Raw genomic sequence first — 24686 nt, 5'->3', positions numbered from 1 at the left:
AAAAAAAATATATCATTATAGATATTGGAGGTGGGGGGTTTAATAGACACCAGGGCATACTGTCTATGTGCTGTAATGGCATTTCAACAATTAGAAGGGTGGGGAAAACCACAGGAGGACAGACAGGACAGGGGCAAGTACAAGGAGTGTGGTGTGTGTGCATGTTTGTGTTTCATTCACATGTGTGTGCATGGGAAAGTAACATGGAGTGAATGCCACTGACTACATGAACAGCAGTTTACCACCGTGATGTGTGGGTCAGCAATTGTCTGCACATCACTGTAGTAAATGTAATTCAGAGACATGCAGATTAGCCAAAAATGACATCTTAACTCTTTGTGGCTAAAATGTCATGGAATCACAAATTGGCACATTGTGAGAGAAGGGCCTTTTTAACTCAAACCTTATGGTTCTTGATAGGCCCTATAATTAACACCTGGGTTCATTATCTCTTTTTCACAATGCTATTTTCTTGGCTCTATTTATATATGGCTTTAATCATTCCACAAAAAATGAGATAATTGCCTGTTGGATATGTAAATATCTCTTGAAGGCTGATTTGCAATATATGATGTATGATTGCTATGTTTTATAACCCTTTTAGTGATAATTTTATCATTCACTGCAAGTATTAAAGCTAGACAATTTTATCACTACTAAATTCTTGGTACTGTTTAATGCTCTAATTTCACAATGTGTTGACAGAGTTAAATTTCCTCTCATCAAAAATTTGTTAGCAATAGCGAGACCATTAATTTAAAATATTAGAAAATGAGGCTACTTTCTCATTTGTGGAATACATAAATATTGTCACTGCTATTTGTTAAAATAAATTAAAAACTATTAAAATGAGAAAAAAGAAAATTGCATCTGACTATAATTACTGCCTAAAACTGAAAGCCTCAGTTGAAAAGTATGTGTTACTAATAGATTTTTTGATTCATATAAATTATAAATGCACATTTTTAATGCTGATATAGATGCTTATGTATTTTTTTGTTAATGTGTTGTTTGCCTGTATAAAATGTAGTGCAATTTTTAAAAAATTAAGATATTCATTATGATGTATAGGAAGTATTTCAAATGGATTTGGTTAATTACATTTGCACTGTACTGATTCTAGATGTGTTCTGTGGGTTCCCTATCAGAAGCCTGAATGATCATAAGCTCGAAATTCATAAGCCTGAAACCAAAAGCCTGAAAACCCAAAAGCCTGAAAACCCAAAAGCCTGAAAACCCAAAAGCCTGAAACCCAAAAGCCTGAAAACACAAATAATGGTAATATGCCGATACAAAGACATTACTATCTACCCACTTACCTTAACCCAAACCCTAACCCTAAGGTCTGTCACTATCGCACACTCACCTAACCCGTGCCCTAACCCTAACTCACTTAAACCGCCCCTAACCCTAATTTCTGTCACTATTGCACACATGCCTAACCTGCGCCCTAACCCTAACTCACTTAACCCGCCCCTAACCCTAACATAAAACCAACCGCACACTTACCTGAACCCAACTCATAACCTTACACCACAGGGCTAACAATAGCAAAGCCACATTAAAGTCAGTATGTGTATTTTGTGTTTTCAGGCTTTTGAGTTTCAGGCTTTTGGGTTTTCAGGCTTTTGAGTTTTCAGGCTTTTGGTCTCAGGCTTATGAATTTCGAGCTTATGATCATTCAGGCTTCTGATAGGGAACCGTTCTATGATATAAGGAATCAGCCTGGTAAATTGAAATTAGTACATGCTATTTTAATAAAGGTAATTAGTATTTCTTTTGTTTTTCCAGGTAGCGTCTTATACTCTGGCATTACTCTGTTACATATTAAGATAGACACCATTTATTTTTCAATTTGGTCAAAAATTAATAGGCATTCAATTCCAGAATTTGGGCTATGATACTTGAGACTGTAAATCAGGTCTATATAGCAGTGAAAATCTCCTATCTTCTCAACCTCCATTGTTAGGAAAATTTGAAATAACACATCTTTTTGATAAAACAGTGTGATCATAGACAGTTTTATATAAGTTTTTCATTTGGCATACAGAATGGAATAACTAACAATTTGACCTTATCAAGGAAGGTACAATGGGGTAGAAATGTATTCAGTAACTCACTGTGGCAGAGCTTAAGACATCATATGTAAAACAGGATGCTGACCAACACATTATCATCCAAGCAAGCAAGTACTGAACCCCGATAAGAAATCAGTTACTAAAAAGTACAGTTTTGTACCTACCATAAATGTAGATGTTCGAGTGCTCATACAACTGCAGTCATAACAGATGGGTTATCCTGCCATCAGGTGGGTCATCGGTTGGCCGAATTCCAAAGTCTAGGTCCGGCGTCGGTTGTCGTCACTTCTTCCCTGACGTCAGTGTGGCAGGGGTATAAAAGAGCCAGCCGACGCCATCTTCTTCAGTTTTTCTTGCCCCAGATGTCAGGTGCCCCCAGAAGGAAGGCAAAACATAAAACTTATGTAATCATGCAATATAGAATAATCAAAAAACAGTAGTTGCAAGCATATACACCATAAAAGAATACCCCAAATAGGTTGTATGAGAAGGTGTTTGTCATAAGGCCTGTCCTAAGAGGGGATGGAGGGGGGGGGACTGGACTGCAGCTGTATGAGCACTCGAACATCTACATTTATGGTAGGTACAAAACTGTACTATGTTCATCGTGCATACAGCTGCAGTCATAACAGATGGGTAGAATTCCGAAGCTAAGTAGGAGTGGCAGGCACTAAGTGGAACTAGGAGAAGCAATGATGCCCTGCAAGACAGCTGTGGCAAATCCTGCTCTAGATTTTGAGTAAAGTGGAAGGTGATAGTGTTTGGAGAAAGTGTGCACTTAACTCCAAGTGGCTGCTTCCAAAATGTCCTTGGTAGGAACCCCCCCTGAGGAAAGCTGCAGAGGTAGCTGTGGCCCTTGTGGAGTGGGACCTGATGCTTGAAGGCACAGCTTTTCCATGAAATGAGTAACAAAAGTGTATGCAGTGGGCTATCCATTTTGAGATTGTCTCTTTGGAGATAGCCTTTCCTTGAGCACCTGTAGCATAGGACACAAAGAGTTGCTTGGATTTCCTGAATGGCTTTGTCCTGTCCAAATAATAACGTAGTTGTCTGTGAATGTCCAAGAAATGCAGTAGTCTTTCCCCTTTGTTTTGTGGGTTAGGGTAAAAGGTAGGTAAGTGGATAGTCTGATTCAAGGCTACATTGGATACTACCTTTGGCATAAAGGTAGGGTTGGTTCATAAGGAAACTCTGTCCTGATGGAAAATGATAAAAGGTTGCACAGCCATGAGGGCCTGTAGTTCCAAAACCCTGTGGGCTGAGGTGATAGCCAGAAGGAAGGCTGTTTTCCATGACAAATATTGTAGTTCTGTTGAAGCAGCTGGCTCAAATGGAGGAAGGGTCAGTTTTTCCAATATGAAGTTGAGGTCCCTAGCACGGACTGGTGGTTTCCTTTGGGGTTTTATATTCTTAGCCCCTCTGAGGAACTGTCTTAAGAGAGGATGAGAGAATAAAGGAGGATCTGTGTTGTATTGTGCCAAAATGGCTGAAGCATGGATTTTGATGGAGGAGAAGGAAAGTCCACTGTTTAACATCTCAGCTAGGTACTATAATATTTGAGGTATATTCATTACCCAAGGATTCTGGCCCTTTTTCTGATTCCAGGCACAAAACCGTTTCCATTTGGCGGAGTAGGCTTTTCTAGTAAAAGGTCTTCTGGCCTCCAAGATGACATCCTGCACCTCCTTGGAGAGGAGGGTCTGTTGTGAAATCAAGGGATTCTCCATGTGGCTAGATTTAGGGTTTTGAGCTGGCTGTGAATAGTTTTGAAGTTCTGCTGGGACAACAGAAGAGGCACTAGAGGTAGGATCCATGGTGGGGAATGCGTCAGGCTCTTCAGGAGTGGATACCAGTGTTGTCTTGGCCAGTCTGGGGCAATGAGAATCATTTTTGGCCTCTCCGCTCTGGCTTTTAGTAGAACTTTGGGCAGCAGAGGGAGAGGCGGAAAGGCATAGACTGTCAATGTTGTCCAATTGAAGGAAAGTGTGTCCACTTTCCAGGCCTGTGGATGACAGGTCCTTGAGCAAAAATTTTTCAGTTGGTAATTTCTGTGGGTAGCAAAGAGATCTATGTCTGGCTGTCCCCATGCCTGAGTTATCTATGCAAAAACTTGAGGATGCAACTTCCATTCATGTGTATCTGTCATATTTCTCCTTAGGCTGTCTGCCAGTGTGTTTTCCTTCCCTGGCAGGAATTGTGCCTGAAGTTGTATTTGCAATTCCAGAGCTGTGTTCCAAAGGGTCATGGCTAGTCTGCACAGGGGGTATGAATGAGTTCCTCCCTGTTTGTTTATGTACCACATCACTGTGGTGTTGTCTGTCCTTATCAATAGCTGGCCTGGATGCAGTAGGTCTTTGAAGGCCATAATAGCATTTTGCACTGCATGCATTTCCTTTTGGTTGATGTGTAGGTGCTTCTCTTTTTGGACCATTTTCCCTGAATGCACTGATCTTTCATGTGTGCCCCCCAGGCATAGTCCGAGGTGTCTGCTGTGATGATTTGATTTGCTTGAGGTATGCAGAAAGGGAGACCTTTGTTTCTTTGACATGCTTGAGCCCACCACAGAAATTCCTTTTGAAGACATGGAATGAGTGGTATAATTGTTTCTAAACTGTGGCTGTGTTGAGACCATAAGTATTTTAGGTACCATTGAAGATTCCTCATATGCAGCTTTGCACATGGGATCAGCAGGATGCAAGATGCCATGAATTCCAGAGCCTGCAGGACTTTCCTTGCAGTCAGCCTGGTGAAGGTTGCCATTTTGCTGTAGTATTGAGACAGTTGCCCTTGTTTGTCTGGCGTGAGGTAGGCCATCTGGGTGTTTGTACTCAAGCTGGCACCCAGGAAAATTATTGTTTGAGAGGGTATTAGTTTTGATTTCTTTTTGTTGACTGTGTATCCCAGAAAGTTCAACAGTCTTTTTACAAATGCCAGGTGTTCAGAAGTATGTCCTTGCTGTCCGCTTGGATCAGGCAGTCATCCAGATATGGATATATTTGTATTCCTTGAAGTCTGCAGAAGGCAATTACTGATGCCAGGCATTTCGTAAACACTCTGGGCGCAGTAGATAAGCCACAGGGCAATGCAGAGAATTGATAATGGGTTGAACCTGCAAGAAATCTGAGGTATCTTCTGCAATCTTGTCTGATAGGGACATGCAGGTATGCCTCCTTGAGGTCCAATGTTACCAGCCAAGACTCCTTGCCCAGCATGGGAAGAAGCTGCTGTAATGTGAGCATCTTGAATTCTGGTACCTGTAAATATGTGTTTAGGATGGATAGATCTAAAATAGGTCTCCAATCTTTGTCCTTCCTTGGTACCAGGAATAGTCGGGAATAAAAACCCTTGACCTTGTTCTTTTGCAGGCACCTCTTGAATAGCTTTCATGTCCATGAGAGCTGAAATTTTTTCTGTGCCTCTGCCCTTTGATTTTGTGGCAGGTTTGGCATGCCTCTCATTTTTGGAAGGGTGTGAAAGTGGAATCTGTAGCCTCTGTCTATAATGTCCAGGATCCATTTGTCTTTTGTGACAATATGCTATTTTTTTGAGAATAATGCCAGTTTTCCGCCTAAAGGTGCTGCCATTAAAGCTTTGCTTGGCAGGTAAAGGGGAAAGTCATTGTGTCTGCTTTCTGAATGACTGTGATCTATCTTCTCCACCTCTTGGGGTAGATGCTTGCCATTGCCTGGCTCTGAATGATCCTTGACATTGCCCTCGACCTCTCGGTCGCCTGTATCTGCCTCTTTGAGGTCTGTCCATGGCTGGAAAGGACCAATTTTTTGAAGGCCAGTTTCTGCTGAAACGTGGAGGTTGTACCTGCAGGAAATCTTTCACTGTTTGCATTGATCTTGCCTTTTCCTCCATTTTCTTTAGTACCTCCTCAGCTTTAACACCAAACAATACATCTTTTTGAAGAGGTGCATCTAGTAATTTAGCTTTAACATGATGTGGTAAGGCTTGTTCTTTGAGCCAAACATGTCTACGTATGACAGACCTTGTAACAGCATTTCTACATGAGGCCTCTAAAGCATCAAAACCACACTGCAAGGTATGTTTACCCACTTGCTCTGCACTATGCAACAAATCCTGCAACTCTTTTAAATCTGATTGCTCAGGTTGTGTCATTTTGCTTTTCAACTCAGATAATAAAAACTGTTGATACTTTAACATATGGAACTGACAGTTTAATGCCCTCATGGTTAAAGTGGCCGAGGTGTACACCTTCTCCCCCCACCTTTCTAAAGCTCTGCAATCTCTCTCTGAAGGTAATGGGTTTTTGGCAGTAGAGGCCTTAATTCCCTTGGGACCCTGTGAAATAGTTTCTGGGTCAGCAGTATGGCTCTTGTATAGGAACTGGTGTGAATCTGGAACCCGGTAATACCTGTCAGGCTTAACAGGAGCTGGAGGTAAAGAATCTGGGTTGAGGCTGGCTTCTGTGTACACATCATCTAATATATCTAAGACAGGAGGGATAGCCAGAGGCCTATGCTGGGGGAGCAAGAGAAAATCCCTCAGCCTTTTCTTGGAATCTGAGTAATCTTGGCCTTCCCAGTGAAAGTGTTCCCTCAAGGTATGTAGGGTTTCCCCAAAAGAGTAGTCCTCAGGGTGGGAGACCGAGGGAATAGACTCATCTGCATCAGAGTCTACAAAAGGAGAATATGTATATTCCTGGTCCACAGAATGTTCAGAGGTAATAGAGGCTTAATCTGAGGAAGGGTAGTCTTCCTCTAATCTGGGCCTTTTGTCTGAGGGGGGTTGAGAACCCCTGATAAGAGTAATCAAATCCTCAGCCATTTTGAGCATCTGTTTTTTAGGCATGGGGCCTTGAGAGGGGGTCTGTGGTCCTTGTTTTTTAGTTTTCATGGCTGCTTTAGATTTTGTGAAAGCCTTAATAGAGAAGGAGGAAGGCCTGAAGACACCTTGAGAAATGGCAGGCCTGTCTAAACTCTGGGTTTCCCTGCCAAAAGTGGCATCGGTATCTATAGTCGGAGTGGGGGCCGAGGAGCCTGTGACCTCGGGCACAGAAGACACAGGTAATGAAGTGTCATCAGTAGTCAGGGGCTGTGTAGGCGCCTCGCTGAGAACCGGAGAACGGGTAGTCAGTCTTAGCGTGGTGTCAGTAGAAGTCGCGGACCTTGTATGTCGGCCCTTATCCTTGCGTCTTTTACCCAAAACTGGAGTCGGAGTATCCGACGACATAATGTAATTAAATTTTTTACCAAAATAGTGATGGACAAACTCCGCCCGATGCTTAATAGTGCGTTTGTTGAATCTAGCATAAAAACGGCAGGCCAAGACGTCGTGGTCTGGGCCTAAGCTAGGAATACAGAAAGAGTGGAAATCCTTATGTGGTATTTGCTTCCCACATGATATTCAATTATTAACTTTGTCTGACATCGGTCTGAGGCAAGAAAAGTTTCCCCAACGGGGTACTTATCTTTCAAGAAGACTTCGGCTGAAATATTTTCGTAAACCTCAGGAGCTGGCCGACCGGCACTTGCGAACTGCTTCTGCTTCGGGCACCGCGCGGCAAGGAAGACAGAAGAAGATGGTGTTGGCTGGCTCTTTTATACCCCTGCTGCACTGACATCATGGAAGAAGCGACGACAACCGATACCTGACCTAGACTTTGGAATTCGGCCGACCGAGGACCCGCCTGACGGCAGGATAACCCATCTGTTATGACTGCAGCTGTATGCACGATGAACATCTAGTTATCTCTGAAACTAGGTGCCATTCCTGGTGACAGAAAGATTTCAGAGAAAGGGTGCTTTCAGCCCCTTACAGGTCACAAACAGTTTATGTCATATGACATAACTAGTAATTGTAATGCCAAAGTCATCATGGGTATTCTACAGGCTTTTCATTGTCCTATCACTATCTCCTAATTACATGCCTGGTAACCAGGACACTTTTTTCTCCATTCTTATGAGTGGTATATCTACTCATCGTGTTTTTTTTTCCAAACATCCTTATTTTTTTTTCATGTGAAATAACACAGTTGTGCAGTCCACATGCATGATGCACTAAACTTCACTGATGTTTGGCAGTTTCTACTCCCCCATCCCCCAGGTTGTCTTGTCTTCCTCCCTGGGCTGTCTTGTAGAATTTTAATACTTCTTTTCACGACTTCACTTCTTCTCCCTGCCACATTTCTTCATTTTTGTCAGTTGTTGTTATCTCCTTTTTGGGTCTAAGACCTTCTTGTGTGTCCCCTGCTCTATTATTTCTTTTCTCCTTTTCCAGTTTTGAATGAGCATGTTATTTTCTACTTCTGTGCTTAGTAGTGGTATGACTCTTAGTTCTCTTTCCATGTAGCTACTCCCCTCTTGCTAATTCCCACATACAAAATCCCCACATGGGATCCACTTATTTTTGGTGCATCTTTCTGGGCCTTTTTCCATAGTTGCTGTACCAGTCTCCTCTCCCAGAATGTATGCAACATCTCTGCCTGTCGAGATTGGCATCTCCAGCATCTAATATTCTCCTGTTATGTTTGTGTACCATCTGTGCAGAATTCTCAGACATTGGTCACCTGCCCTACATAATTTCTGAAGTTGTCTCATAATTGTGTTACTTTTTGTCACTGTCCCCTCTTAATTCTCTTTTTAAATATTTCTGACATGAGCACGACATTTTAACACAAAAAAACAAAAGATAAATTAGCATAAATTTGCTAATTATTGAATAGAGAAATAACATACAGAAACAATGAATGTATTTATATCATAATGGATAAAGGGAAAAGATCAGACTGGGGTGTCTGTGAGTGTATTAATAGTGTACAGACACAAGTAGAATGTAGCTGTAAAATTATAAATTATATATGAAAGGAGAAGTTATGGAAATGAGCAGGAGGATAAATGGACAGCGGGGAACTGTAGTTGGGGTGAGGTGTGAGAGAAAGCGGGAAAGTAAGAGTTTAGGAACAACTGCAGCATGAGAAGTGATAAGCTACAAAAAGACTGGAAAGCAAAGTGGCTGTAAGAGTTGGAGAAACTTAATCTGAGTAAAGCGCAACCAGTTGAGCAGGAAGAACAGAAGATGGCACAGGTGATGTTTAAGCAAAGTTTTGAAACTGTTTAAGTTTTCTATCTGTTTTAACTGTGTGGGGATTTCATTCCAGAGTTTTGACACATAATGGGAGTAGAGAGACTCTCCAGCAGTGTTGAATACCTTACTAATACATAGTAAAAATGTATTGCTAGAGTGAAGTTCTCTACAAAGCATTATAGTAAACAATGAAGATTATATAACATTGGCACACTGCGGTTGCATCAAAGATTAAAACAATAGCAATTTCATGAACTTTAGTGATACTTTGACTTAGGAATGGGGTCCATTCCCATCATGGTATTATAAACCAAAAAGACTTCTGGATGCTAAAACGGCAGATAAGCCATAAGATATAGAAAACCTACTGGCTTACAAATTCAGCTCTTGACTTTACCCCTCTCTACCCCTCAAACTACCCTCAGAAAATACCATTAAATATAACTCTCCCTGCTATCACTAGGAAACAGATTTTTAGTGCTCTCTGTAAAGCCAAGAATACTGCATCAGTGGGCCCAGGCAATATCTCAGCATGCCTTCTAAATAGCATGAAAAATTACCTATCAGGATCTCTGGAATTGTTATTTAACTGTAGCCTCTTAACAGGCTTTGTACCACACAAATGTAGAACAGCAGCAGTCACCCTTCTGCACAAAGGTAGACCATCTACAGACCCTGAAAACTACAGACCCATAAGTCTCACTAATCTCATATGCAAAGCCATGAAAAGAATTATAACAAACAGTAATGACATAGGAAACTTCCATACACTGGAACCAACCCAATTTGGTTTCACCAAGGCCAGGTCATGCCTACTCAGCTTTCTGGACTTCTTTGTGAAGGTCAGCAAAGTAATCAATGAGGGAAAAATGATTCACTCTGCCCACTTTGACCTGGCTGAGGATTTGACACAGTACCCCACTTAAGCATTGCCGAAAAATCCAAAATGTTAGGTGTAAACCCTTATGTCACACAGTGGATAGACAGCTGCCTCACAAGCAGGACCCAAGAAGTTAGAACTGAGAAGACCACTTGCATTTACAGGCCAATCACCTGCTGACCACTCCTTATTGGTATTTACTTTTCTGAAGTCAAAGCAATGTCAATGGCCTCTGGCTGATTAAATTTGTAGATGATACTAAATTTTTACTAGTCACAGAAAACCCTTCCTACACAAATGTTCCACAGGAAGGGCTGACACAGACAAATAACTGTTGTTAAAGCCATGGACTAAAACTAAATGAAAGAAATTCATAATAGTATCCTTTGGGAAGTCATTCAACCCCTAGTAACTATCATGTTGACAGCATGTCACTAACAATTGATCCAGTAGTCAGGGACTTGGGGACACGCATAGGCAGTAATCTAATTTTTGACCATCTTGTGTCTATAGTAGTTTGGACATCATTCTATGTTGTTAACTTATAAACAGTTGTATGGCATTTAGGTCCAAGGAGATCATTGTTCCACTGTATTTGACATTCATCAGACCTATCATTGAGTACAATACCCTCTTTGATGTATACCTCACCAGGTAGATCCAGCAATTGGAATGCCCACAGAGGTTCCTCTGTAAAAGAATGCAGGGCATAAGTAACATGTCCTATGCAGACCACCCTAAGGCCCTATCCCTTCATTCTGTCCCCTATAGGCTATTGAGAGGAGATCTATGCCGGGCATACAAGTTATTGCCAGACCCCAGCCTGATGGACCTCCTGCATATCCTCACAACAAACAGCACCAGCATTAACCATTATAAAGACTTAAACCTTGGCTGTGATATAAATAGGACCTACTGAAGACAGGTATGTGTCCCAGAAACTACCCTCTCTGTGGAACAGACTCCCCATCAATGTGAAGCAGAGTTCCTCCCTAAGCCAATTCAAGTTTAACTTGTACAATTGAATGTGGAAAAGGCAATTCATCCCTGGTTTGGGAGCTATGTCTCTAATAGACACAGGCAGGCTATAAATGGTTCACCTCATAGGCTCCTGCTTGTAAATGCTTTATCTCCCAAGCACTTGCTTACACTTATCAAGGGTACCACAATTTGTCAAAGAGTTGGGATGCATGGCTAGGATTAAAAAGGGGCTTGGGTCGTTAGCCTAGTAAACACATATGAACCTATGAAAACAGAGACACACAACCATGCACACAAAATTGATATTTGTTTAGAGGTGGGTAGGCAAGGCTATCAGCAAAATGTTATAACTACAGAAGTATGCAAAATATCATGTTCAGCTTGAATGATATGTTGTAATTTTCTGTACTGCTAAAGAGTCATCAGAAAACTTTGGGTGTAATTGCGTGGTATCTAGTGCTTCCATTCACATGCCGATCATTATAATTCCATTGTTGCCATTACAGAGCAATAAGAGTAATCTCTGGGGGGGTCTAATGGTTCTCGAATCACATTCATTGCAAGTACCATTACTTGGTTTGATGACTATGTAGATGCCTTCCTGGAAGCTGTTCTGGACACAAAGCACATGGCTAATTAGCATATGCCTCTCCACCAGAACGTTATCACATATAGACCTCTGTGTGCAAGTTGCAGTGCCTTTCTGCAGTTCAGCAGCCATCCTTACATAGTACTGCATAGTCCTATAATTATGAAGGCATGCAGCACCACAAAGAGCTGACCCCATGGTTATGATGAATGTTAATGATGCATACTTGGGGAGAGGCACATGCTAATTAAGCGTGTGATTGATCCCCAGAACTGCATCCAGGAAAGCATCTACACAGCCTCCTAACCATGTCATGGCATTTGCAATGAATGTGGTTTGGGGAACCATCAGACCCCCAAAGATTGTCTTAACATGCCGTAATGGCACCAATGACATTAAGGTGATTAGGGTGAAAAGGGATGCAGAAGATACCAAGAAATAGTCTTTAAATTTGCACAGTGATTAGGGGGTGAAGATCTTTACTAGATACCAGGAAATACTCTTTAAAATGCCATGGTGATCATGGTGTAAATGGATGTACCAGATACCAGGAAATACTCTTTAAATGGCCATGGTGATCATGGTGTAAAGGGATGCATTAGATACCAGGAAATACTCTTTAAATTGCCACAATGATCACAGTGTGAATGGATACACTAGATACCAGAAAATACTCTATAAATTGCTAAGGGGATTGGAGTGTGAAGGGATGCACTAGATACCAGGAACTTCTCTATAAATTGCCATGATGATCGGGTTTGTGAAGGGATGCACTAGATACCAGGAAATGCTCTTTAAATTGCCATAATGATCGGGGTGGGAAGGGCTGTACTAGATACCAGGAAATACTCTTTAACCTGCAAAGGTGATCAGGGTGTGAAGGGATGCACTAGATACCAGGAAATACTCTTTAAATTGCCACAATGATTGGGGTGTGAAGGGATGCAGTAGATACCAGAAAATACTCTTTAAATTACCAAGGTGATTGGGGTGTGAAGGGATGCACTAGATACCAGGAAATACTCTTGAAATTGCCAAAATGATCGGGGTATAAAGGGATGTACTAGACACCAGGAAATACTATTTAAATTGCCATGTTGATCAGAGTGTAAAGGGATGCAATAGATACCAGGAAATACTCTTGAAATTGCCATACTGGCATCAATGTCAGTGCAGGGGTTGGAGGAGGGACAATGCAGTAGACAGCAGTAAATACGCTTTAAAGTACTAACTACACAAACACCATAATTGGAATCAAGGGGGTGGGGATGTAGTAGACACCATGTAATACCATTTAAAGTACCATAATGGCATCAAAATCAAAATATGAATTGTAGAGCAGTAATAGCACTGATAATTCAAGGAACAAGAGGATGAGGGGATACACGAGCCCATTAGGGGTGACATAAAAAGTGAAGCGCCATAAGGCACCAGAATTATACCATGGATTGAAGAGGGGTGTGGGATATACTAGACAATCAGGGGTTAATATTTACATGTCACAGTGACACTGCAACTATTATAGTGATCGCTGGAAGCAGAGGAGGGATGCTAAGCTCTATCCTAGACTGGATATTTGTCAGTGATCCAAATAAAATTCCTTCAGCAGGTACTTTCTCAAACACACGTAGTGATCACCTCCCTGCCTGTGTGGTCAGAACATCCCCTTCACTTCAAAAAGAACCTATCTACAAACAAACACTGAATTTGGCAAAGTTTAACCCATCAGTATTTATCAATCATTTGATGCAAATTGTCTAGAATATCCTGAAGACCATTCCCCTTGATGATGCAATTAACTACTTTAACAACACCTTTCTAGAAATTCTTAATAAACTTGCACTCCCTCAGACATAGGTTCATAGGTTCATAGGTTTATACTAGGCTATCTGCCCTAAGGCATTTATAAGCCTAGCCCAAAGTTTTGTGGCTTACGCCACCCCTTATATGAAAAAATACTGTGCCCATTAGATTGTTGTGCCTCTGTCCAGCAGTGACACAGAGATGATTCCTGGGGTAAATCTATGATCTCCCATCCACAGGTCAAGATTTCTCTTGAACAGAGCCAGCGAGGTGCTCTGCCTCACATGGACTGGGATTTTATTCCACAGCATAGGGAGTCTCTGAGTGATAAATCTATCCCTCCAGCACGTCCTATTTATATCCGTGCTAAGGTTTAAGTCACTTGCTCTAGTGGTTCTGTTGGATTTGGATTTTTTGAGGTGGAGCATGTCCATTAGTTCCAGGTTGGACATGGCCTTGTATGTCAGGCACATGTCACCTCTGAGCAGACGGTATGCGACTGAATAGAGCTGGAGTTTCTTCAATCTAGCAGCATATGACAGATTTTGGAGTCTCTTTATCCTTTTGGTGAGGGACTTTTGGGGTCTCTCCAATTGCTGCAGATGTCGGGTGAGATACATCCCGAATGGGGCATTGTACTCGATCATTGGTCTGATAAGTGAAGAGTACAGGGGAACAATGACCTCACTAGATCTGGATGTGAATCCCTTCATGATCAGGTGGGCAATGTAGAAGGCCTTTCTGACCACTTTAGCAACGTGAGTGTCAAAAGAAAGGCCACTGTCAACCTGGGTCCCCAGGTCCCTGATAACCTCTTCTGTGCTCAGTGGATTGCCACCTATATGGTAGCTTGGGGTTACCTTGTTTTTCCCGAAGGGTATGACTATACATTTTTTGGCGTTTAACTTCAGGCCATGGCTCTGGAACCAGCTATCAGTTTCCGTGAGTCCCCTCTGAAGGATATCCATGTCCGATGCACTTTCCACTATGGCTCCTAGTTTGCAGTCATCTGCAAACTTTGTCAGCCAAAGTCCTCCCATGTTGGCCTGTACTTCTGAGAAGTAGATGCCGAACAATAGGGGGCCAAGGACCAAGCCCTGTGGGACACCACTTGTGACCGGCTTGGAGTCTGACATAGCGCCAGCAACCCTAACCCTGTGGGTTCTGTCCTTAAGCCAGTTTGCAACCCATCTTGTGACATATGGGTTTACATTTAAGCTGGTAAGTTTTTCTACAATACCCGAGTGGGGTATTGTGTCGAAAGCCTTTGCAAGGTCAAGGTAGGCTGTATGGACTGCCTTTCCCTCATCAATGGCCTTGGTGACTGTTTCGAAGAAGTCAACCAAGTTCAAAAGGCATGATCTGCCCTTGACAAAGCCAAACTGGGTCGGGTCCAATGTCTGCAAGTCCCCTATATCTTTGTTTATGAGCTCCATTATGATCCTCTCCATAGCTTTGCAGACTAGACTTGTTAAGCTTATGGGGCGGTAATTACCAGGGTCCGTAGAGGCACCGCCTTTGTGGAGTGGGACCACAGTTGCCGTACGCCAGTCCTTGGGCACATATCCTGTGGTAAGGCTGAGATTAAACAGCTGCCTCATGTGCGGGTTAATTCCTCATTGAGCTCATGTAGCACACAGCCGGGGACACCATCTGGTCCCATTGATGCTGTGTTTTTAGCTTTAGAGAGAGCAGCTTTCACCTGCGCATTTGAGATGTCTGGGAGGCTACACTCTGCTGGGATAGTTATCTCTCCTTTAGGGGGAGAGGGGGGTGAAGTTTGCACTGAACCTGTCTGCCAGTATGTTGGCAATATCTGTGGGTTCAGTGATTTTTGTATCATTTTGGACTAATTCTGAGCATATCTGGGAGTTTCCACCCAGGTTCCTAACATAGCTGAAAAGGCCTTATGATTGTCTTTTGAATCCATGGCAATTTTTCTCTCAAAATTGGCCTTAGTTGATTTTATGAGTGCTCATATTTTTTTACTAATAATGATCAGGGGTGACTTCCCTTTTATGGATTTTGTTCTATCATGTAATAGCTTTCTCCTCTTATTGTAAAGTTTGTTAATAGCTGGGGTCCACCAGACTGGATGTTTGCCCTTGGTGGAAAGAGTCTTGGTTTTATTTGGGATTGCCTGATCCATGCAGTCTTGGAGGTGTTTATAGAAGACATTTGTAAGGGCTTCCGCAGCTTGGGCTGTGGTTTCCGCTGGCTCAGGGGCCTTGAAGGATACCACACCAGTCTTGAGTAGTGTGAAGTTTGCTTTAGAGAAGTTCTTCACTGTGGTCTTTTTTGTTTGGGGTGGGGGCGGGATGTGGATTTCCAGTGAGATTAGTTTATGATCAGATCTCACTAATGAGGGATATACTTCCGGTGTGGAGCACTTTGTCCCTATGTTTGTGATGATGAGATCTAGTATATTTCCTCCTCTCGTGGGAACAGTGACTAGTTGTTCCATGGCATTTGAATTTATGAACTCCAGGAACCGTTGGCCTAGAAAGTTAGGGCTTGAGTAATGTTCCCAGTCTATATTCGGGTAGTTGAAGTCACCCAATATGATGGTGTTTGGAGATACATTTATACCCTCCAGTGTCTTCAGGAAGGCTGTGTGGGTTTCCTGAGGTTTGAGAGGGTGGCCTGTAGCATGCTACAAATTGTAGAGCAGTTTTGCCTATGGTTAGTAGCACCTGGATGGTTTCCAAAGCTTTGTGCGTTGCCACCAACCTGGAGGTGTGGGTATCCTTTATGAATATGGATACACCCCCTCCTTTTGTGGTGTGGTCCAGGTTTTGGGGCCGGAACGCATGATATGAGGTAAAACCTGATAGTGCCGGGGTGCTCTCAGGAGCCTTGAACCAGGTTTCAGTTACAGCACAGACATCGATGTTCTCCATACTGAGAAGGGCCTCGAGTGCGTGCATTTTGAGATTTAGACTTCTGGCATTGAGCAGCATTACCCTCAGTTTCTTCCCATTTTTGTTTTCTAGGGTGGTAGGTTTAGAATTTGAGCCTTGCCTAAAAAAGGCACTATGGGGTTGGCAAGAGCCTTAGCCAATATCCGGAATCCCAGGGGTGACAGGTGCAAGCCGTCCCTTGAGAAGCAGCGTGGCTTGTCAAGCATGTCATCCCAGGCAGACAGACACTGGATCCCCTTTGAATGACACCAGAAATTAAGCCAGTTGTTAAAGCTGATCATCTTGTCTCTATATTGTGGCATCATTCTTGGTGAAGGAAGGATACTGCTCAGGGTCAGGGTCATACCTGCCTGGGCTACATAATCAGAGAGCTCCTCTATGTCTCTTTTCATGTAGTCCAGGGAGGTACATCTCAGGTCGCTCACACCAGCATGGACAATGACTGTGTCATATTTGTACATGCATTTGTAAGGGCTACTCAAGCCCTAACCAGAGTGCTTGTGTTATGTGGCGGATTCTAGCGCCCAGTAGGCAGCTTACTGTGACCCTCTCCTTGTTCAGCCTGGTGAGTGGGACGTCAGTGTGTCTGACTATGGAGTCACCTATGACAAGTATGTTTGGTGTTGTATTTGGCCTTAAGGGCTGTGACTGCTTTGCACACTGATTTTGTGGTTTATGTGTTGCTTGTGGGGTGTCTTGAGGTAGCAGTTGCTTGGGTGTCTGCTTTGGAGGCCTCTGCTGTTTAGGTAAATTTTTACTCAGAGCCTCCGAGTATGTCTTTGTGTGTTTATGTGTTTGATTCAGCGGTGTGGTAGCATTATGTGAGGCTGGTTTTGTGGTGTGTGTAGTTGCCTTCTCCTCCTGTTTGGTCTTGCCAGTCCTGAGTTGAGAGAGCTCAGCCTCCAGTTTGGCTAAATAGCTGCATCTCTCGCAAGTATTTGTGTTATGTAGGAGGAGGAGAGGGTTGTCTGTGTACATGAGGCAATTGTAACATTGCCTCAATATTCCCAGATTCACCAACTGGGCAGGAGAGGGCGCCAGCATCTGGCCCTTCGACATGCTAGAAAAATTAAGAAGTTAGGTATGAGACTGAATAAGAGAGGACTTAGTAAGGAAGTGGGTACTCCTGGGGGGGTTTCGCAAGTGAGGGACTTTGTATAATATAGAAGTGCTTAACCTGCAAGGAAGATGCTTTTAAGACAAGTGCTGAGCTTTTTCTTGAAAAAAAAAACTTTTAGGAACAAGTGCTGCGCTTTTTAGTTAAGGGATATACTGTTTAGGTTACTAGTAGAGCAGTTCTAAGGGAAAAAATGAAGAACAGACCTTATGGAGCCAGAAAAAGTTTAACCTTGTTAAACTGGCGCTGCCCAATGCTGCTCTAGTGGCAACTACACGCTAAATCGCGCTAAAGCGTGCTTTATAGCAGGGGGCTGGAAAAGGCAGGAAATGACCCAAAATGGCCAATGAACTACAAGTTACTGTCTTAAACCACTCCTCTGAGGACAAACAGGCAGCTCAGTACTCCCCACTCCCACTGGTGAGTAAGGAAACTCCCCCCTGACCAAACAAAGAAAATGGAGAAGAACAGGAACCAAGACAAAGCCCAGGGATCAGCAAAATCTGATCACTGGAACAAACTAGCCAGGAAAGTTAGGAAAACAAGAATATTTTTTTGTTTTTTTCAAATTTTTTTCACAGACAGAACAGAAAACACAATAAATGCTTTGCTTTTTGATTAAATGCTATCAAAAGCTAGTACACTTGAGTGTATTAGCCTGTAGTTTAACTTTTAAGCAAACTTAAACTATGAAGTGCAACCAACAATTAAAGCTTATAAAAACAGGAAAACAGGTAATACCACTATAAAATAGACAGAAACAGTCATCGAATAACACAAACAGTCAAAAAATGCAAGAAAAAATACTTAAAATCTGGAAAGTTGCTTTTTCTGCTCTCTGCTGCTCTAGGAACTCTGCTGGATACCACGAGGAGCTGTGCTGAGTTCTCTACAGCCAGAAAAGCCTGCCAAAGCGTGCTTTATAGCAGGGGACTGGAAAAGGCAGGAAATGACCCAAAATGGCCAATGAACTACAAGTTACTGTCTTAAACCACTCCTCTGAGGACAAACAGGCAGCTCAGTACTCTCCACTCCCACTGGTGAGTAAAGAAACTTCCCCCTGACCAAACAAAGAAAATGGAGAAGCACAGGAACCAAGACAAAGCCCAGGGATCAGCAAAATCTGATCACTGGAACAAACTAGCCAGGAAAGTTAGGAAAACAAGAATATTTTTTTTTTTTTCAAATTTTTTCACAGACAGAACAGAAAACACAATAAATGCTTTGCTTTTCGATTAAATGCTATCAAAAGCTAGTACACTTGAGTGTATTAGCCTGTAGTTTAACTTTTAAGCAAACTTAAACTATGAAGTGCAACCAACAATTAAAGCTTATAAAAGCAGGAAAAACAGGTAATACCACTATAAAATAGACAGAAACAGTCGTCAAATAGCACAAATAGTCGAAAAATGCAAGAAAAAATACTTAAAATCTGGAAAGTTGCTTTTTCTGTTCTCTGCTGCTCTAGGAACTCTGCTGGATACCACGAGGAGCTGTGCTGAGTTCTCTACAGCCAGAAAAGTCCACCAAAGCGTGCTTTATAGCAGGGGGCTGGAAAAGGCAGGGAATGACCCAAAATGGCCAATGAACTACAAGTTACTGTCTTAAACCACTCCTCTAAGGACAAACAGGCAGCTCAGTACTCCCCACTCCCACTGATGAGTAAAGAAACTTCCCCCTGACCAAACAAAGAAAATGGAGAAGCACAGGAACCAAGACAAAGCCCAGGGATCAGCAAAATCTGATCACTGGAATAAACTAGCCAGGAAGGTTAGGAAAACAAGAATTTTTTTTGTTTTTTTTCAAATTTTTTTCACAGACAGAACAGAAAACACAATAAACGCTTTGCTAATTACGCAATTAAATCTAACCATGCCCCTTGGTTAACCAAATCATCAAAACAATTAATGCAAACCAGAGACAAAATCTGGAAACAATGGCAAAACATCATTCAAAATGTTAAGCACCCCTGCACCCAACTTAAAAAAACATGTCAGCAAAGACAAAAAAGAATACTACCTAAAATTTTAATCTAGCAATAAGACTGACCCTAAAAATTCTGTCCCACAATAACTTCACTTCTGAACCTTGGCTCTAAAAATAAGCTTTCCCCATTTCCTAACAAATGTTATCCAGAGATAGCCAATCTCTTTAATACCCACTTTATTAATACCATAACTAATATCAAAGCTAATGCCTACCAACTCAACTCTGACACAGCCTGTATTTCTTGTGTACCAACTTCTCCAACCCAGCTCACCCACCACTCTTCATTCCCATCCAATCTCAATTCTGCTTACACTTCTACCCAACAAACACCCTCTTTTACTCTAAAACCCATTCCTACCGCTACCATAAAATGACTACTTTTCAAACTAAAACCTGGCTCCAGTGTAGTAAATGATCTACCTTTTGAATATCTAAAACTGGCTGCAGAAGCCATTGTTTACCCCATTATCATACTTATAACAGATCTATTATTGAATACTATGTCCCTACAACCTGAAAAATGACTTTTATCCTACCCCTGCCAAAGGTGGAGATCCCACAGATATTTCCTATTACCATCCCATTGCAATTCTTTCTCCTATCCCAAAAATTCTGGAGAAATTTGTACAAGTCTATCTTCTTGATTATCTCATTTGCAACCAAATTCTATCACTTACATGGCATGGTTTTAAACCTGGCCACAGCACTATAACTTCTGTAATTTCTTACATGGATACAGTCAACAAAGCTAGGGAATCTGGTAAATTAGCATCCTCAATGTTTCCAGATCTCTCAAAAGCATTTGATATAGTGTCTCATTCACTTCTGCTAAATCAGCTGTCCCATAGTGGACTCTCCACCTCTTCACTTGATTGGTTCACAAGCTACTTGCCTAACAGACAATAGGCCATTAGAGGGAACTCCTCATTCTCCTCCTATCTCCATAACCCTACAGGTGTTCCCCAGGGCTCTTATTTAGCACATGTATCAATAATCTCTCTCCAACTTGGCTCTATTATTCAACATGAACATGATTCAATTATCATCTGATCTGTCAATTCTCAAGCCATTATCCAACAGACTACACAAACTGCCTTCACTTTCATACAGAAAATGGCTTTGCAAGAATTGCCTTCTATTCCACTCAGAAAAAACTAAGCTAATTCTATTCACTGCAAATAAAAAAACACAATAGACAAAAAACAATTCACTATATTCACCACAACAGCAAAAAAAAAAAAAAAAACAACTCACCAAAAACTTGGCATTCTGTACAGACAACCCCCCCCCACTTTCTAAGCACCTCTAGTAAAAAAAAAAAAACCTTGCTATCACATACCTATTACCCTCCCTAGCTTATGAGGTCTATTATTTTCTAATTTACCTTCTACACTGCAGTCAAAAATAGAAATATGATACAGCAAAGTTGCTAGATTTGCCACCAATGCCCCACATTCCACCCACCACTGGAAAGCACTACACTCTCGAAATTAGCTTGAGCTGCAACATCATCTATCCTACATACAATTAACAACTGCTCATAAATTAGTAAACAGACCCTCTGAATATCCTGCCCTCACTACACTTTTCAGTAGCTATATACCCATAAGGCCTTGCTTTATTTCCCTTGCACTTAATATCTGTGTGAAACCTACCAAATGTCTTACATTTACATTTAGCTAACTCCAGTTAGCTTACTTGTTTTTCTTATTACTTTATATAATCTGTTTAATTGTTTATGCTTGTCTCTTAACGTTTAACCTGTGGAGCTTATCTCCCCAGGCCTCTTGTTTGTTACTGTAATTACTTTACTTAATTCTATTTAAATGGTCATGATTATAAGCTGTGAAGCTTATCTCTCCAGATCTCTTTTTTTTTTTTTTGTAATTACTCTATATAATCTTGTTTAATTGTTCATGCTAGTTTGATTTACTCATTCTATTTGGAGCTTTCCTCCCCGGGCCTCAACTGAAAATGGGGATTATAATGGCCCAGTGGACTAACCCGGTAAACAAATGCAAATTAATAAATAAATAAGTTAGGGACAGTTACACTGTTTGTGCGTCTGTGTGTGTGTGTGTTTGTGTGTGTGTGTGTGTGTGTGTGTGTGTGTGTGTGTGTGTGTGTGTGTGTGTGTGTGTGTGTGTGTGTGTGTTTGTTTATTTGTAAAGTTGTGTATGTGAGAGAGTGACTGGAGGAATGCCACGACCTACACAAGTGATCGCATGACATGACAGTTAATGTGATTCAGAGACATGCAAATAAGCTGATAATAAAAACTTACATTATTGCACCTGACATGTCTCTGAATCGCAAGTGGACACAATTTGGGAGAAGGACAGCTCATGCTAGGTACTTCTTTAATAAATTATTGGGTAAGTTTCTATGACATTCAGATCTCTGTTTTATTACTTCAGCTCATTTTTGTCTTCCTGCAGCAATAGATGCTTATTTTATTTATTTTTTGATTGACTGAATGATTAATTGATTGACTGATTTTTTTGTTAACTAACTAAGGATATAGATTTATTTGGGTAGGCCTCAGGTTGTATACTTAGTGAGCAAAAGAAATTTGATCAGGACATAAAGGGGAGCCTTTTATTCCCCTTCATTAGTGCTATCAAGTGATCATAAACTTACACCAGAAGTGGCAAAAACTTAAACAAATATTCTTCTGCTTACTGTATCATCTGAAGGTCAGCACCTTAAGAATGTAGCACCTCACTTCTGCTACAGAATGACAGTATTAGAGTATGAATTCAAATGTATGTCAAGCTGATGCACCCCATGGCCTTCTGATGCTGCTCAGACATACTGTATCAATAAGCACAGGGAAGGAGTTTGAATGTTGTTCCAGTTTGGTCTTATATTTTGGGTTAGTACTATGAGAGTATGACTTGACGTGTGTATTAATATCTTTACATTTGAGGTGTGTTACATCACTGTACCTTGTAGATTTGTGACAGCAATAAAAAAGAAGGCATAGATGCCATTCAAATGGCAAGCAGTGACAGTGTAGAACACATCAGTAAAGGGCTGACAGACAACTTCTTGTACTGATGAAATACTGGATATTCCATGTACTGATAAGCAAACTGTTTTTTCATGCGGTCTCTTGTTTTGTGGCATCCTCTTCAGTGTTCGCTAAATAATGGATTTTGTGTAGCATGTCAAACACTGTTACAATGATTAGGAAGTGATTCATCATGTTGTAGAAAGCAAGTGCATTGCTGTACCTGTATGTTTGGGAAGATATACAGAACATCAGAGATGTAAGTCACTAGAGGAATGTATATTTCCAGTTTCTCTAAACATGATGAGTAAATTGCAATTACTCACCCTGAACAATGCTTTTATTTTTATTTATTGAATGATATACTTTAATAATGCACACGTTTCACTTTATTGAAATTTGATTAAAAAAAAAGAAACGGAGTAGAGTATCTTAAGGCTAATTAACAATTTGTATCTGTTTCTACTAGCTTTTGGTGCACTGGAGAGCCTGATAATTTGCGAGCATTCAATATTAGGGGTGAGAACTGTGTTTCTCTGACGACAGGAATTTTATGTCCGGTCGGCTGGAATGACGAAAACTGCCAAACTCATTTCAGGAGAATTTGTGAGAAACAACTCTGTTTGGTGCTTACATAAACAGGGGCCTATGCAATTACTTTGATCAGCAGGAAATGGGTACACTAATAACAATTTTTGGTAGTAGTCTGACATTTTATTTATTTTACAGCCTCATTAACAACTTTAATGCCAATAAAATGTGTTGCCGCAAGTAGCTAGTGTCTGGCATGTGATATTAATTTTTTTTAGTCCTGGTTGTAATCAGTGCCATGCTTTTTTACATAGTATGCTGTTAATTTTCCAGCATATATCTTGCATCTTTTTCTTTCATGTTTTCTCAGACTTTTATTGCACTTATAGTATATGGTACGTTTGGCTTAATTCTTTTGTTTTTCTCTGATTTCTGAAACAAGAAAAGTATTTGCAAAGGAATCCCTTTAGCAAAATGTTGTCATGGAAGGAACTGTATTGCTGTCCACAAAATAATTTTTGTATTTTGGTCTATGACTTTATAGATTAACTCATTCACAGCACAAATTATGCAAAGAGTATCCATTAGTCTTGCGAATATTCATGTTTCTACACAGAAACCTACAAAATTACGTAAGCAAACAGTTCACATCAAAAAGGGAAAGTGTCCAAATGTGATCTGTCAGCTCGCAGCTCTTTCAGTTTATGCAACATTCAATGTTAATAATACATAGTAAAGGTGAAATGGTCATTTCCCCAGTATGACCGTGATTGTATTATATCTATGGGTTCTACAGCAGTTAAAGTGCAATCAGGATATGATTATGGAATTCATCATATTTGTTAACCAGAACACATCCCTTGAATATGTGTATAAGAAATAGCCAGACATAACTGAAATGCTTGATGTTTTTATTCAGTTTTATTTATGCACATCGCTGGAGGTTTTATTCTTCTTTTCAGTTTATTTATTTATTTTTTTTCCTACAGTGGAACTGCTATTGTCAGGATGGATTTTTTTCTGTTATTCTGTGTATAAAGTGTGTTGTGAAATTAAGTACTTGTAATTACCTCTGAAAACTGAAAGAGAAAATAAAAAATGTGACATTTTGCCAATAAACAATCAATTGATTACCCAACTACTGGAAATAGTGAATATGTCTGCAGAAAATGTGCTTACTTTACAATAAGGAAAGAAATGTGTCAAAGTTCTATAGAGATAGCGAGAAACATTTATTCTATAAATAAAGACATAATAGTTGGTACCACACTAAAATTAAAAAGTTTATGTTCCGTGAGACCAGCTAAATAATGTGTAGGTTCTTACCAAGAATCAAGTAAGAAAACCTGAATAAATGACTGAGTTTCCTTCTTTATGTACTCATTCATACATTTGTAATAAGGTGTGGTGCTGACCTGGATGGACAATCGTCAGCCTCAGCCTACCTGAAGAAATGGACGATATATTTGAATACTAAAGAAGTAGTATGAGTGAAACACTAATAATTAGAATTCAGTATAAAGAAGAGGAACAATAGTGGTATATCTTATTCAGTGAATCCCCTGTCACAGAATACAGAAGATCTCTACAACATATACAACCAGAAGATGCATAAACATTTTGCACAAATGTGAATTCAATGTCAGAGATACTGTGCACCCTGAGTATATAAAGTGAAGCTTCTCTGAGGACCATGACAGAGGGGTGGAAGCCAAACCATCCTACGTGATT

The 24686-nt window shown here is 40.9% G+C and overlaps 1 protein-coding gene across 2 annotated transcripts in view; it reads left to right on the top strand.

Annotated features, from left to right (window-relative positions):
* LOC122808668 (C-type lectin domain family 4 member E-like) overlaps window positions 1-24686 on the top strand; it is a 555751-nt gene that overhangs the window by 508524 nt on the left and 22541 nt on the right. Inside the window, exon 6 of one of the 2 annotated variants that reach the window (XM_044079644.1) lies at window positions 22894-24093. The exons of the other annotated variant lie outside the window; for it this stretch is intronic. Within the exon in view, the coding sequence (XP_043935579.1) occupies window positions 22894-23062 (169 nt within the window). The 3' untranslated portion in view covers window positions 23063-24093. Of the gene's footprint in view, window positions 1-22893; window positions 24094-24686 lie in introns of those variants that run through there. 2 annotated transcript variants of the gene reach the window in all.

Source organism: Protopterus annectens, chromosome 8.part0, assembly GCF_019279795.1.
Source record: "Protopterus annectens isolate FY-2018-M chromosome 8.part0, PAN1.0, whole genome shotgun sequence".
NCBI classification, from domain to species: Eukaryota; Metazoa; Chordata; order Ceratodontiformes; family Protopteridae; genus Protopterus; species Protopterus annectens.
This window is presented reverse-complemented; position numbering and strand designations above follow the sequence as displayed.